At 37.5% G+C, this 13,035-nt stretch overlaps 1 protein-coding gene across 1 annotated transcript; it reads right to left on the bottom strand.

Moving 5' to 3' along the window:
- Positions 1–2,614: 2,614 nt before the first annotated feature.
- On the bottom strand, positions 2,615–7,569 carry LOC107658939 (ankyrin repeat and SOCS box protein 15-like). Its single transcript, XM_016447667.1, has 9 exons — positions 7,377–7,569; positions 7,241–7,296; positions 7,020–7,151; positions 6,759–6,917; positions 6,306–6,551; positions 4,259–4,430; positions 3,615–4,176; positions 2,933–3,086; positions 2,615–2,846 (listed from the first exon to the last, which is right to left on the bottom strand). Exons 1-9 carry the CDS (start codon positions 7,478–7,480, stop codon positions 2,677–2,679), a joined length of 1,755 nt encoding a protein of 584 aa, XP_016303153.1. The 5' UTR covers positions 7,481–7,569; the 3' UTR covers positions 2,615–2,676.
- Between the last annotated feature and the right edge of the window lie 5,466 nt (positions 7,570–13,035).

Genomic DNA, 13,035 nt, shown 5'->3' with positions numbered 1-13,035 from the left:
AATATCCGCGTGAGGCTAGGATCTGTGTTTATGACAGGAACACAGTGTCCGCTTCGTCTCTGGAGCCGCCGACTGGCGTTGACGGTGCAGGAATGTTGTTGCTCTGATAACAAGTGTCTCTAGCAACAACAGCTTCCACAGATCCTCATTGTTTTTGGATTAGAGCCAGGATCAATGTTGGTGAAGTTTGAAATTTATGTCAGATTCTTATGGTTTGAAAAGTAATGCAGTCCTTTAGCATGCGATAAAAATCTGTCAGTCAAACTGTTTCCAGAGTAAATCATGTATTTAGGTAGCATATAAATTTACACACTGCAGACTATTTAGAGTAAGTTTGAGGAAACCTGTCAGGATCATGTCCAGGTCAAGTTTCAATCTAAAATCAAAAAGGTGCATATGCATTAGCCTTTTTTTTTTTCGTTTAATTATTGTTTTTTTCTTATTGTTTTAAGGCGAAATGTGACCTGGACTTGCTGATGATGTGTTTTGTGAACATTAACATATGAAAATTATATAATCATAATAATATTGTTTATAAACACATCTTTATATAACACATCTTTAACATAATGTTTATAAAACATTTTTACATTATCACAAAATTGCACTGTTACAAATAGTTTCACTCATATAAATATGAAGTTTCACTTCATATAAATAAATTGGAATAAAATACATATACAGTGGCATGCGAAAGTTTGGGAACCCCTTGCAGAATCTGTGAAAATGTGAATAATTTTAACAAAATAAGAAGAGGTCATACAAAATGCATGTTATGTTTTTATTTAGTACCGTCTCGAGTAAGATAGTTTACATAAAACATGTTTACATTTAGTCCACAAGACAAAAAAATATATAGCTGAAATTATTAAAATAACCCCCTTCAAAAGTTTGGGAACCCTTGGTTCTTAATACTGTGTGTGTTGTTACTTGGATGACCACAAATGTTTTTTTTTTGTTTGTTTTGTTTTGTTTTGTGATGGTTGTTCATGAGTCCCTTGTTTGTTCTGAACCGTTAATCTGAGCACAGTTCTTCAGAAAAATCCTCCGGGTCCTGCAGATTCTTCAGTTTTTCAGCATCTTTTGTATATTTTAACCCTTTCCAGCAGTGACTGTATGATTTTGAGATCCATCTTTTCACACTGAGGACAATTGAGGGAGTCAAACACAACTATTAACATTCACTGATGCTCCAGAAGGAAACACGATGCATTAAGAGCAGGGGGGGAATAACTTTTTGAATTTGAAGATCAAGGTAAATTGTACTTAATTTGTCTTCCGAGAAACATGCAAGTATCTTCTGTTGCTTCCGAAGGGCAGTACTAAATGGGGGAAAAAAAATTTCAATTTCAACAAAATAAGAAAAATGTGGACATCTTCACAATGTTAAAAGGAAAAAGTTATATTAAGTCATGGGATAATATAAAATATCTAACAAAATGGGACCATAAATGCAATACCTTTGTTACTTAGTGAAGAAGAGGAGAGTATCCTTACCTGAATAGCGCTGGTCACACTTACATGTTCTCTTAAACTAAAAAGAGAAACGACATAGGAGACCAATTAGCATTTGAAAGTTATAATTTATAGACATTTTAAGAAAGAAATGATTTACCTGTTGAGAGTGTGCCGACAGTCTGTGTAGTTGGATGGCTGAGCTCCAGAAAATCAGTAATGAGGCATCTTAGAGTGTAGCCTCGGTTAAGGTTTTATAGTAAAACAACAACAACAGCAGCATGTTGTGTGAAATAGGTATGTTTTTATTGACATGCAAAATGGTCAGTGCTCTTAACAACAGTTATTAGCTGAATACATTAATGAATGACAATTGACATTGAACATGAATAAATACATAAAGAAGTAAAACACAAAATAAGAACAAAAAATAGATGTGATGAAGTCCAAGTTTCAGTGAAACAATCACAATCCAATCAATATGATGCCTTAAAGTCCATCATTTTGGTGTGATTAAGTAGCGCTTTTTCTCTGCAGATGATGAGGTTGTGGGATGTGATACATCTGAAATACACAGTTGAGTTTAGAGTTACAGCGTGTCCATGTGTTTGTGTAAAAACAATTATGTTTATGAAGGCCCAAAGCAAAAATGGACAGTATGTGAGCAATCTTAAAAGAAAAAAGTGATATAAAGTCATGATGGGATAGTTTTAATATTTTTTGTGACTGGGTACGTTTATACATAAACCCAAGTAATAATGAACAAAATCAAACAATATGAATTATAAATTGATTGTCTCTTTTACTTACTTAGTGGAGAAGAAGAGAGAAGTTTCCACAGCTTAGCAGAGCTGCACACACTTATATGTGACCAAAAACGAAACAAAAAAAAGATAAGAACATGTTTGTTTGGAAACCAGTTACATTTTTAAAGTTAAATTTGTATTTACATTTTAAGAATGAAATCATTTACCTGTTAAGAGTGTGTTGACAGTCTGTGTAGCTGAATCACTGAACTCCAGAAAATCAGTAATGATGAGCTTTGTAAGTTACAGATTTAAAAAACAAAAAGGGCGGGAATAAAGAACCCTAACCTCTTAACACAAAGAACCATTTCAGCATGAAAGGGTTCTTCAGAATGCTATGGTTCTAAATAAAACCATTGCTGCATGTAAAGAACCTTTAAAGAACCATCTTTTTTTGGAGTGTAGATACATATATCTACTGTTCATCCATTCGACCATAAACATCATATTCTTTGTAGAGCAGGAAGTTCTTCAGTGCCGGGGGGAAAGGAACGGTGCTCATGAACTCTGGGTCATTCAGTTTTGTCAGTGTCATACGTCTCCTGATAACCAACCTGGCCTGGTGTTTCAGAGGGCGTGGCTTCCCTAATACCAAACAGTCATAAAGAAATTGTTATTCTTTGTGTCTCATACAGGTTTGGAAAGACATGAATGGCTAACAGGTGTCTTACTAAGGATGTCACAGATATCGGGCCACTCCTCCTGCCTCTCCAGAATAAGTTGCAGTTTAGAACATATGTGCACATGATTCACGTAATCTAGGAGTGTCAGCACCACCCTCCCTGCCAAGTGTGCCATCCATGCCACGCTAATAAACTCACCAAACTTTAAAGCAGAATAGAGTACATAATTAGGCCACATATAAATAGATATTCACAAAGAATGAATTGTGATCACTTCTTGCATTGTTATAGTAATCACAATAAAATGCACTCACACATCTCTTAAAAAAATAGTAACAGCGCAACATTTATTGAAATAATGCATTTTATAATAAACCTAACTCATGCAGATATGAGGTATGTTTTAAATGTTCAAAATGCAGCACTATACTAGCACAGGTAGCACCTGGTTAAGCTGGTTTTCAGGGGTTAGTTAATAAGATGCATGTTTTTGCACATGCAAAAGTGGCACAACTCCACCCCATTGTTTTCTAGACCCCAAACATGATACTTTAGAGCCACTTTGTTCAGATTGCTCTTGTTTTGACTTTACTATAAAGCCTCTGATTGCATTGTTTGTTGCATTTTCAGGTGGTTAGTTAATAAGACGCACGTTTTTGCGCATGCAAAAGTGCTGCAACTGTTAGTGAGTTCACCACATTGTTTTCTAGACCCCAAACATGATTCTTACGGTTACTTTATTCGTTGCATTCTTGATTTGGTATGACTGGCTAGGAGCCTCTGTCCACGTATATGTTGTTACACAGTTGTCGTGGTAACACTCAAAGCAGCTTTCTGCATGGTAACCGTTGTTAAGGAGCAGGCGCAGCATCATTTCATCTTTGATGCAGTACTGCAGTGCCGTAGGAAATACGGTGTTGCTGACGACGGAGAAGACGCAGTTGACGTCTGCCCCATAGGCGAGAAGCAGCCGCACCAGCTCGTACTTCCCAGCTCTGACCGCCACCAGGAGGCAGCGCAGCGGGTCCAGGTCGGGCTTCGCACCTGCTTTCAGAAGCATCTCGGCGCACGTGACGTCTCCATTGCAGATGGCGAAGTACAGCGGGGTCTTCCTCATGTCACCGTAGTTTTCGGAAATATGGCAGCCCAGGATTGGATTGACGTCAAAGCCTTTCTCGATGAGCAGCTCGAGACAGTCAGCCTGGCCTCCGTCCGCCGCAGAATGAACCGGACTCATCCCAGACAGACGGATGGCCTTCTTAGTGGTGATGAGAATGAATCTCTTCAGAGCCCTGTCAGGTTAAAGAGAGAATATATTTATTAGTGCAGAGATGTCTGGTAAAGTGTGGCGAGATTGATTTGCTGTGCTCTCACAGGTAGTGCCCCTCGTAGGCTGCGCGGTGAATCGGCAGTTGACAGCAAAGACTGGCTACATTAGGACTGGCACCATGTTGTAAGAGTAGATCAATGCAGTCCAGGTTCCCACAGCCTGCAGCGTCATATAACACACTGTCTCCATTTGTAGCTTGTGCTGTGACGTCGCCCCCTAGAGGTAAGAGCAAGAAATACATTCATTTTGGGGGAATGAACCTGTAAGTGTACAACCAATGTACGTTTGCCTAAATTGGTCTACTATAACTATAAACATAACTATATTAGTGTCCACACCAACAGACAATAACATTTTTTATTTTAAGCATGTACTGCAGTTATGCTGTCTGCCACTTTAAATGCTCAAGCTCCCCATACAGCAAAAAAAAACAAACATTTTTTATTAAATGTATACATATATTTTTTGTAATTTAACATTTTTGTATAGTTTTGAAAATATAGTTTTTAAATATATATTTTAAAAGCATTTAAAAGATATTTTGCCCTTTATATTTCTGTCCAAAAAATACATTCCCAAATTTCACACTGGAACAAAAACTTTATTTGTTGCCTATAACAAGTGTGAACACGTAACATTTTAATAAAACAATAAGTATAAAATATTGGCTACTGTTAGATTGGAGATGTATTCTCTTGCCCCTGAAATACTAATTGAAATATACAGGTGCATCTAAAAAAATAAAAAATATATTCTAGATTCATTACATGTAAAGTAAAACATTTCAAAAGTTTTTTTTTATTTTGATGATTAGAGCTTACAGCTCATGAAAGTCAAAAATACAGTATCTCAAAATATTAGAATATTTCCTAAGATCAAAAAATAATAATAAAAAAGAATTTGCAAAACAGAAAAGCTCAAGTTCTTTAAAGTATGTTCATTTCTGCACTCAATACTTGGTCGGGGCTCCTTCAGCACAAACTCCAGCATCAGTGAGGTGTGGCATGGAAGCGATCAGCCTGGGGCACTGCTGAGGCACCATTGAGCCTTCAGCTCGGATTCACTGTTTCTCATCTTTCTCTTGAAAATATCCCATAGATTCCATATGGGCTTCAGGTCAGGCATGTTGGCTGGCTAATCAAATACAGTAATATCATGGTCAGCAAAGCACTTGGAAGTGGTTTTGGCACTGTGGGCAGGTGCTAAGTCCTGCTTGAAAAGGAAATCAGCATCTCCATAAAGCTTGTCAGCAGGTGGAAGCATAAAGAGCTCCAAAATCTCCTGGTAGCATTGACTTTGGACTTGATAAAACACAATGGACCAACACCAGCAGACGTCACGGCACCCCAAATCATCACTGACAGAAACATTCAGAAACTTCACACTGGACTTCAAGCAGCTTGGATTCTGTTCCTCTCCAGTCTTCCTCCAGACTCCTGACCTTGATTTCCAAATGAAATGCAAAATTTACTTTTATCTGAAAAGAGGACTTTGGACCACTGAGCAACAGTCCAGTTCTTTTTCTCCTTAGCCCAGGTAAGATGCTTCTGACGTTGTTTCTGTTTCAGAAGTGGCTTGGTAGCCCTTTTCCTGAAGACGTCTGAGCGTGGTGACTCTTTATGCACTGACTCCAGCTTCAGTCCACTCCTTGTGAAGCTCTCCCAAGTGTTTGAATCGGCTTTGCTTGACAGTATTCTCAAGCTTGTGGTCATCCCTGTTGCTTGTGTACAGCACTCTGTGAACAGCCAACCCTTTCAGTAATGACCTTCTGTGACTTACCTTCTTTCACGAGTTCACACTTAAAGCTTATGCGTATTTGGTGTGCTGTCCGAGGGGAGGGCTCCGAGCTCAGAATTTTGGCCCGAACCCATATTAGCATTTATTTGTAATATATTTTGACCAGAAAAAGTCAAACTTTTTTTTCTGATTGGTTGTCAATGATTTCATTGTTCAATAACTGGGGGGGGAAATTATGAAAATGATTCCAACTCTATTGTTCCTCTGTGTTCTAGTCAATTGTAATCAGTGTAATTTATCATTTACATTAGGGACGGATCTAGAGTTATTTAGACTTGCATACACCTGACTTACCATGTTCGATAAGGATTTCCAGTATTTCCGGATGGCCGTACTCTGCGGCGATGCCCAACGGTGTGACCCCATGACCATCCCGTCCCATGGCCTTCCCCCTGTGTCTCAGCAGCAGCATCAGGATGTCCATGCAACCCACTTTAGCAGCCTCATGGGTGACCGTCCATTTCTTCAAACAAACCTGCTGCACGGAGGCGCCTCCCATTATCAGTGCATGAACCATATCATACGAGTTTGCCCTCACAGCTGCAAAAGGAAACGTAGGAATATGATCCTGAAACCTAGTGTAAGAACTAATGCTAAACCTGAAACAGTGTTAAGCTATGCCACATTTTCATATACTTGTACAAAACCATGATGGAAGTAATGAAATTGTAAGTAACTTCTGACTGAGAGCTCCAACAAAAGGCAAGACTCATTTGATGACTATTTGGTGTTGTTTTGTTGTAATACCCAGGAGAAGTGGAGTCTCATTCCTGCGGTTCATGTTGTGTGGAGATGCTCCGCGTTGGAGAAGAACCTTCACGTTCTCCACATGTCCTGCTTGACAAGCCAGAGTCAAAGCGGTGTCTCCGTCGGCCGTCATCTCCTCCATGCTCCGCTCATAGGATGCTATTCCAGAAAAAAGTTGCACAGCAAATGCCTTATTAGCATATCTAATTAGTTGTCACTCATTTGTTTGCACTTTAACTTAGGCATGTTGTGTCTGCTCACCCAGGAGGACGTTGTCCAACACATGGGCATCCGGCTGGACTGACGCTCTGTGCATCGGAAGCCAACCTTTGCTGTCTTCTTCCTTATAGGCATCACTGTATTTTTGCAGTTGCCTCAGTGCAAACACATCACCTGGATAATATTACACACACGTATGCAAAATATCAAGCCATTGGGAAACCAAAACAGAGCATTGATATTTAGGCACGCGTATGAATTACCTTGATCTATAGCAGATAAAATCTTGAGGTTTTCATCGCTGGCTGTTTCTAAAGTGCTGCGAGAGAGAATGTGTGAGACTAACACATATCCTTTTTTGATATAAGTATGTTGAAATAAGTATAATACTGCGCATACCTTAGCGGTTCGTTCAAAACAGAGAGACTGTGAGCATCTTGGAGGCTCATTTGAATAACAAAGTCAATGAGCTGATCTTCATCCATTTGTTCCATGTAGTCCATTGTGTTTCAAAGCTCAAAAAGACGCACACATGAACAAAACTCCAATCGCAATGAAAACTTGATTATGAAACTGACACGAATTTCCAGTTTTCACTGTGAATCCGTCCTGAGAGATTTTGATAAACTATAGGAAGAAATGACATGCACCTCACAGCGTTGCAAAACACAGACTGACTTTGTTTTTTTCACAGGTCTGGAGGATATATTTAGTGTTGACCCACTTTCTCTTGACACCCTGAGAATGCGGGTCACTTTGACATGGCAAAAGGATTTGAGTTCCCTCAAGTGTAGCGGCTCACAAACACACATGGTGCAAACACACAGTTTGCTTTCTTAAAACCTAGACATAATAAGACATAATAAACTGTGCAAGACTGATATAAACACATTATATGAATGAGGATCATTTCATAATGTTCAGTTTGTGTGCTTAATGTGCAAGTAACTGTTGCTCATATTCCGTTTTTGAATTAATTTTTGGAACCTAATCCATTTGGCTGATTTGAATGTTAATGTCTGTTAATAATATCTGCCTTTTTACAATGCAGAATTTTGCACTTAATATATTTGACATAAAAAGATATAAGAAACCAGTAAAATATGGAATGGATATGCTCATGAATATTGATTAGGTTATACTAATGATGTTTGGTGACCTTAATGAAGCTTCCAGGCACTAGACCTTTTAAAATACAATATAATTAATTTTAATGTTAAAATGTCGTCTAACTTTGACCATATGTATCCTTAATTAGGTGTCTATTAAGTACATGCTAATATGATTAACATCACTGGCTCTCATAAAAGATGAATGCAGAAATACATTCCCTCTTCACTAATTGTATGGCAATACCACAATTGAAAACCTCATAGGTGGCGTATTTACGGTGTAGGAAACACTATGAAACTAACAGCGCCATCATGTGTCTTACATATATCAGCAGTTACACAGGATGAAGGTTACCATCTAGCCATGACAAAATCGCTGTTGTGGTTTTATTTTCCAGGACTGTGAATAAAGGCAGACACACAGAGCACCTAAAAGAGCCAAAAAATAAAACTGAAAGTGCTTCACTGTTTTTTTTTTACTGGAAATTGCTACATAATTTTACTCATTATTCACATTAGAACTGTTGTGTTTGTTGTTTCTTTCAGTTGTGTGTCATGCAATGATGTTAGAGAGCATTTCTTACTTTGTGTAATTTTGAGTGTCACCATCATTGTGTATTGTGTCTGAAATGTTAAGGGTCATGTATGTTGGAGTACAAATTAGTGTTTCATAATGTTGTTTTAAACAGTTATTTGATTTTGTCTACAGGATCATAAAACATGAGTTCAAGCTGTGAGTTAAATGCTGTCATTTGTAGTTAATAAAGAATATATTTCTTTGTCATTCATGTTAGTGTAAATGATGTGGTTCTATAATATAGATTCTGATTTAATGTTTCCATTGTAGAGATCAATGTTCCTTTGAAGCAGCCGTGATTGATTTGTTTGGCATAAATTCTTTAAATGTGCAGTTGTGGATCATTAAAAATTCTAATATTGTCAATTCACCACGAGGGCATTCAGTTGAAGTTTTTAAAAGATTTTATTCAGTGTAATTCTACTTGTCAATTCACCACAAGAGGGCGTTATGCTGAAGTTTTTTAAAGATTTTATTCAACATAATTCAACTTCAGCTGGAATTAAAATGTTTATATTGTCAATCCACCACAAGAGTGCGTTCAGTTGAAGTTTTTTTTATATATATATATTTTAGTCAGCATAATTCAACTTGTCAATTCACCACAAGAGGGCGTTATGCTGAAGTTTTTTAAAGATTTTATTCAGCGTAATTCAACTTGTCAATTCACCACAAGAGGGCGTTAGGTTGGAGTTTTTTAAAGATTTTACTCAGCGTAATTCTACTTGTCAATTCACCACAGGAGGGCGCTCAGTTGCAGTTTTTAAACATTTCAGAACAACAACTAATACAACTAAAGGCCTCCTGATGGATTTTCCACATGAGGGCGACATTTATTAAAAAACAAGCAAAGACAAGCAGTTTGGAGAATGAATGGACAACAGGAACATGCATGAATCCAGATCAGAGATCAGTGTGTTCATGTGCTCCCCCTTGTGCACAATAAGTGTATCTGCATTTTTATATGAACTTTAGAAAGTATGTAATTTTTTTCCACCTGGTGAGCCATTTACCTGGGTTTAGCTCTAACCCTGATTGAAAACAACTGAAGCAGCTAATCAAAGTCAGGACTGTTTTGATACACAATTCATATATATTCATTATAAACTTAATTTGAATTAACAAATTATGTTATTTACAGGTTATGTATATATTATCATTTTGATAAAGTTTAATAAAGTTCTTACCATTTGTGTGACTGTGCACATTTGCACAACAGCTTATATGGACCAAAACATTTTGTGCATGTAACTTAAATAATGCAGGTTTTATTCTGAGGAGCCTTTTTTTATTTAAAGTTGTCTTCAAATTTTGTCTACACAGATGAAACAATAAAGTTCATCATATAAATGAACAATTTCATTTCAGTTGCTCAAGAAGTAAACTATTACATTTTATGCTAGTCTTTTGTTCAAATCCTATTGTTGCATGTAAACCAAAACTAAATAAATACATATGCACAAACACTTTTTTTTTAAGTTGTGTTTTAATCATGGAGTTCTGAGTTTGATTCTCACTATTGCTTATGTTAAATTGTTTTAAGTAATGCTGTAGCAAACCTGGAAACCAACCATCTGAACCCACTCTATTAGCCCAAACTTTGTGGCTTAGTGGCTAGTTGTTTGTCTGTCACTTGTGGTGTTCCTAGTTCAAATCCCACAATTGCTAAGAGTTTTCCATCATGTAACACAAAGCTCTCAAGAAAAACCCATCCAAAACACCTGTCATCTTGTCAGATTGAGTGGCTCAAGTGATAAAGCATTGCACTTTAGTCCTGAGTTTGGTTTTCTGTACCAACAGAAGTGTCACATGATCTGTGGTTCAGTGGTTAATTATTTGCCGGCCATATGTATGAACTATTCTATCTAACACAAAGCTCTCAAGAAAAACTCCACCAAAACATCTCGTTTTGTTTGTTAGACTCAGTGGCTCAAATAGTAAAGCTGCATGGTTTAATCCTGGAGTCCTGAGTTCGAAACCTGCTGTTGCTTATGTTAAGTTGTTTTTTAAGTAACTCTGTATCTAAAATGAAAATCAGTCTGAGCCCACTCAAACATCACAAAAGCTGTGGTTCAGTGGCTAATCATTTGCCTATCAAATGGTGAGTTCTTGGTTTCAATTCAACAATTTCAAGAAGTTTTCCATCATATAACACAAGGCTTTAAAGAAAATCACATCTAAAACGCCTAACACCTTATCAGATTCAGTGGCTCATTTGATAAAGTGTTGCGATGTAATAGTGGAGTCCTGAGTTTGATTCCCACTGTTGCTTGTGTTATTATCATTGTTTTTAAATAATTCTGTAGCTCAACTGAAAATCAGTCCATCTGCATCAACTCAAACATCACAAATTCTGTGGTTCAGTGGTTAATTGTTTGCCTATCAAATGTGGAGTTCTTGGTTCTCAAATGCTAAAACAATGCACTTTAATCCTGGAGGCCTGAGTTCGCAACTTTATTTAAAGTAATTCTGTAGCTAAAATGAAAATCAGTCTGAACCAACTCAAACATCATATAATCACATGCTGAGTTGTTGGTTTCAATAAATCCATTTCAGAAAGTTTTCCATTATATAACACAAAGCTCTCAAGAAAAACCCATCCAAAACAGCTTGTCAGATTCAGTGGCTCAAGTGACAAAGTATTACACTTTAATTCAGGAATCTTGAGTTCGAATCAATGAAACTCAGACTAACACAACTCAGTGGCTCAAGAGATACAGCAATTTGTTTTAATCTTGAGGTCGTGAGTTCAAATCCCACTTTAACATCCATTCAGTTGTACATCCAACAAGGTGTTTCAAACATCATCTCTAAATGCAAGAGACACAATGGTGCAGTGGTTAACACAGGTTAGCTGCAAATAAAGCTGCAACAAAGACCAGTGTTCAAATCCCACTTTTTACTTAATATAACTCAAAGGTATCCATAAAAGCCCATCCAAAACCCCCCAAAAAAACCCACAGACTCAATGTCTCAGTTGATACAGCATTGCACTTATACCTTGGAGACCTGAGTTCAAATCCCATTTTAACGTCCATTCAGTTGTATATAAAACAAGACGCTCCAAACTCCAAATTGAAGTGTGAAAACCAGAATGGTGCAGTGGTTAACACTCGTTACTTACAGACCAAACTGCACCAAAGACCCGTGTTCAAATCCGTCAACACCATGCTTTTTTTTAAACCAACTCTAAGGTATCCATTAAACCCGTTCAAAACGCACAATAACTCCGAAGTTTCAGTGGCTCAATGGACAAAACATTGTGTTTTCATCTTGGAGACCTGGGTTCAAATCCCACTATTGCTTATGTTAAATTGCTGTCATTAAATCCAACAAAGTGCCCCAAACGACAACTCTCAGTGTGAAAGCCATGATGGCACTAATGGCTAAACACACGTTGGTTGCAGACAAGGTTACGGTAGAGGCATGGGTTCAAGTCCCACCTCGGTGTGTGGGGATCACACCAAAGAAAGAAAGCTGTGGGAATGGCAGAAAATCTGGGGCGATACACCAAACAAAGGGTGGTAGCAGCAAGGGTAGATACCTGAGGCTCAAAAAGAGCGCTCTGTGTAACATGGACTAAATAGCAAAAATTCCTGGGGCGATAAAACAGATGGACTGCACAGCAGTCAAAGGGTATGAGGGCAAGGCTCGGAAGACTCTGAGAAACACGGACCAGAAAAATGAAGAGTGGACTGAGAGACGGTGAAGATGAAAGAGAGGCAGGTGAAGAATGGAAGAATGGAAGAAAGGCGGGGCAAGAAAAAGGAGGAGGGGGAGAAAAAAACAAGTTTTTTTTTTTTCCCAAAAAAAATCCCCAAAACCATCTAGCGCAACAGCAGGAAGGGGATTCAAACCCTGGTCTCCTGCATCTGGTTTTGCTCTCATACCATGAGCTCTGACCACTGGACCACCAGCACCTCACACAAGCAATTGTTCAGTTGTATGATTTAAGGAAAACGCAAGTGCACACATTTTGAAAAAAAAAAAAATTCTATAACATTTTTAAATATCATTAAATCAGAATTTAAAAATGTCTAAAACGTAATAAATGTCAAGTGACATATACACTCACTGTGCTGGATAAATCAAACACTAAAATTTTTTTATTAAATGTAATTTTATTTAGTTTTAAAAAATATATAAATATATAGATTTTAAGTAAGTTTGATCACATAGGAAGTGTAAAGTCATTTCAGTTTATAGAAACATCCTAATGGGTGTATATGTTCAACTACAATGTGAAAAAAGCACAGAGGAGTACATTATAATTCAATAAATAATGAAACGCTCAATAATAATTTTAGCTTGATCTAATCTCCATCAGTTTTTTTTTTTTTTTGGTTGAGGTTTTTTTTGGGGGGGGGGG

The sequence above is a fragment of the Sinocyclocheilus anshuiensis genome, unplaced genomic scaffold (assembly GCF_001515605.1).
Source record: "Sinocyclocheilus anshuiensis isolate Anshui unplaced genomic scaffold, SAMN03320099.WGS_v1.1 scaffold283, whole genome shotgun sequence".
Lineage (NCBI taxonomy): Eukaryota > Metazoa > Chordata > Actinopteri > Cypriniformes > Cyprinidae > Sinocyclocheilus > Sinocyclocheilus anshuiensis.
Note: the sequence above shows the minus strand (reverse complement) of the source record. Positions and strands in the feature narration are given on the sequence as shown.

Coding starts and splice junctions, on each gene's coding strand:
- LOC107658939 (XM_016447667.1), bottom strand. CDS start 7,480: ATGGACTACATGGAACAAATGGATGAAGATCAGCTCATTGACTTTGTT. Junction 7,297..7,376: donor GTTTTGAACGAACCGCTAAG/GTATGCGCAGTA, acceptor TCTCTCTCGCAG/CACTTTAGAAACAGCCAGCG. Junction 4,431..6,305: donor GGAAATCCTTATCGAACATG/GTAAGTCAGGTG, acceptor TCTTACCTCTAG/GGGGCGACGTCACAGCACAA.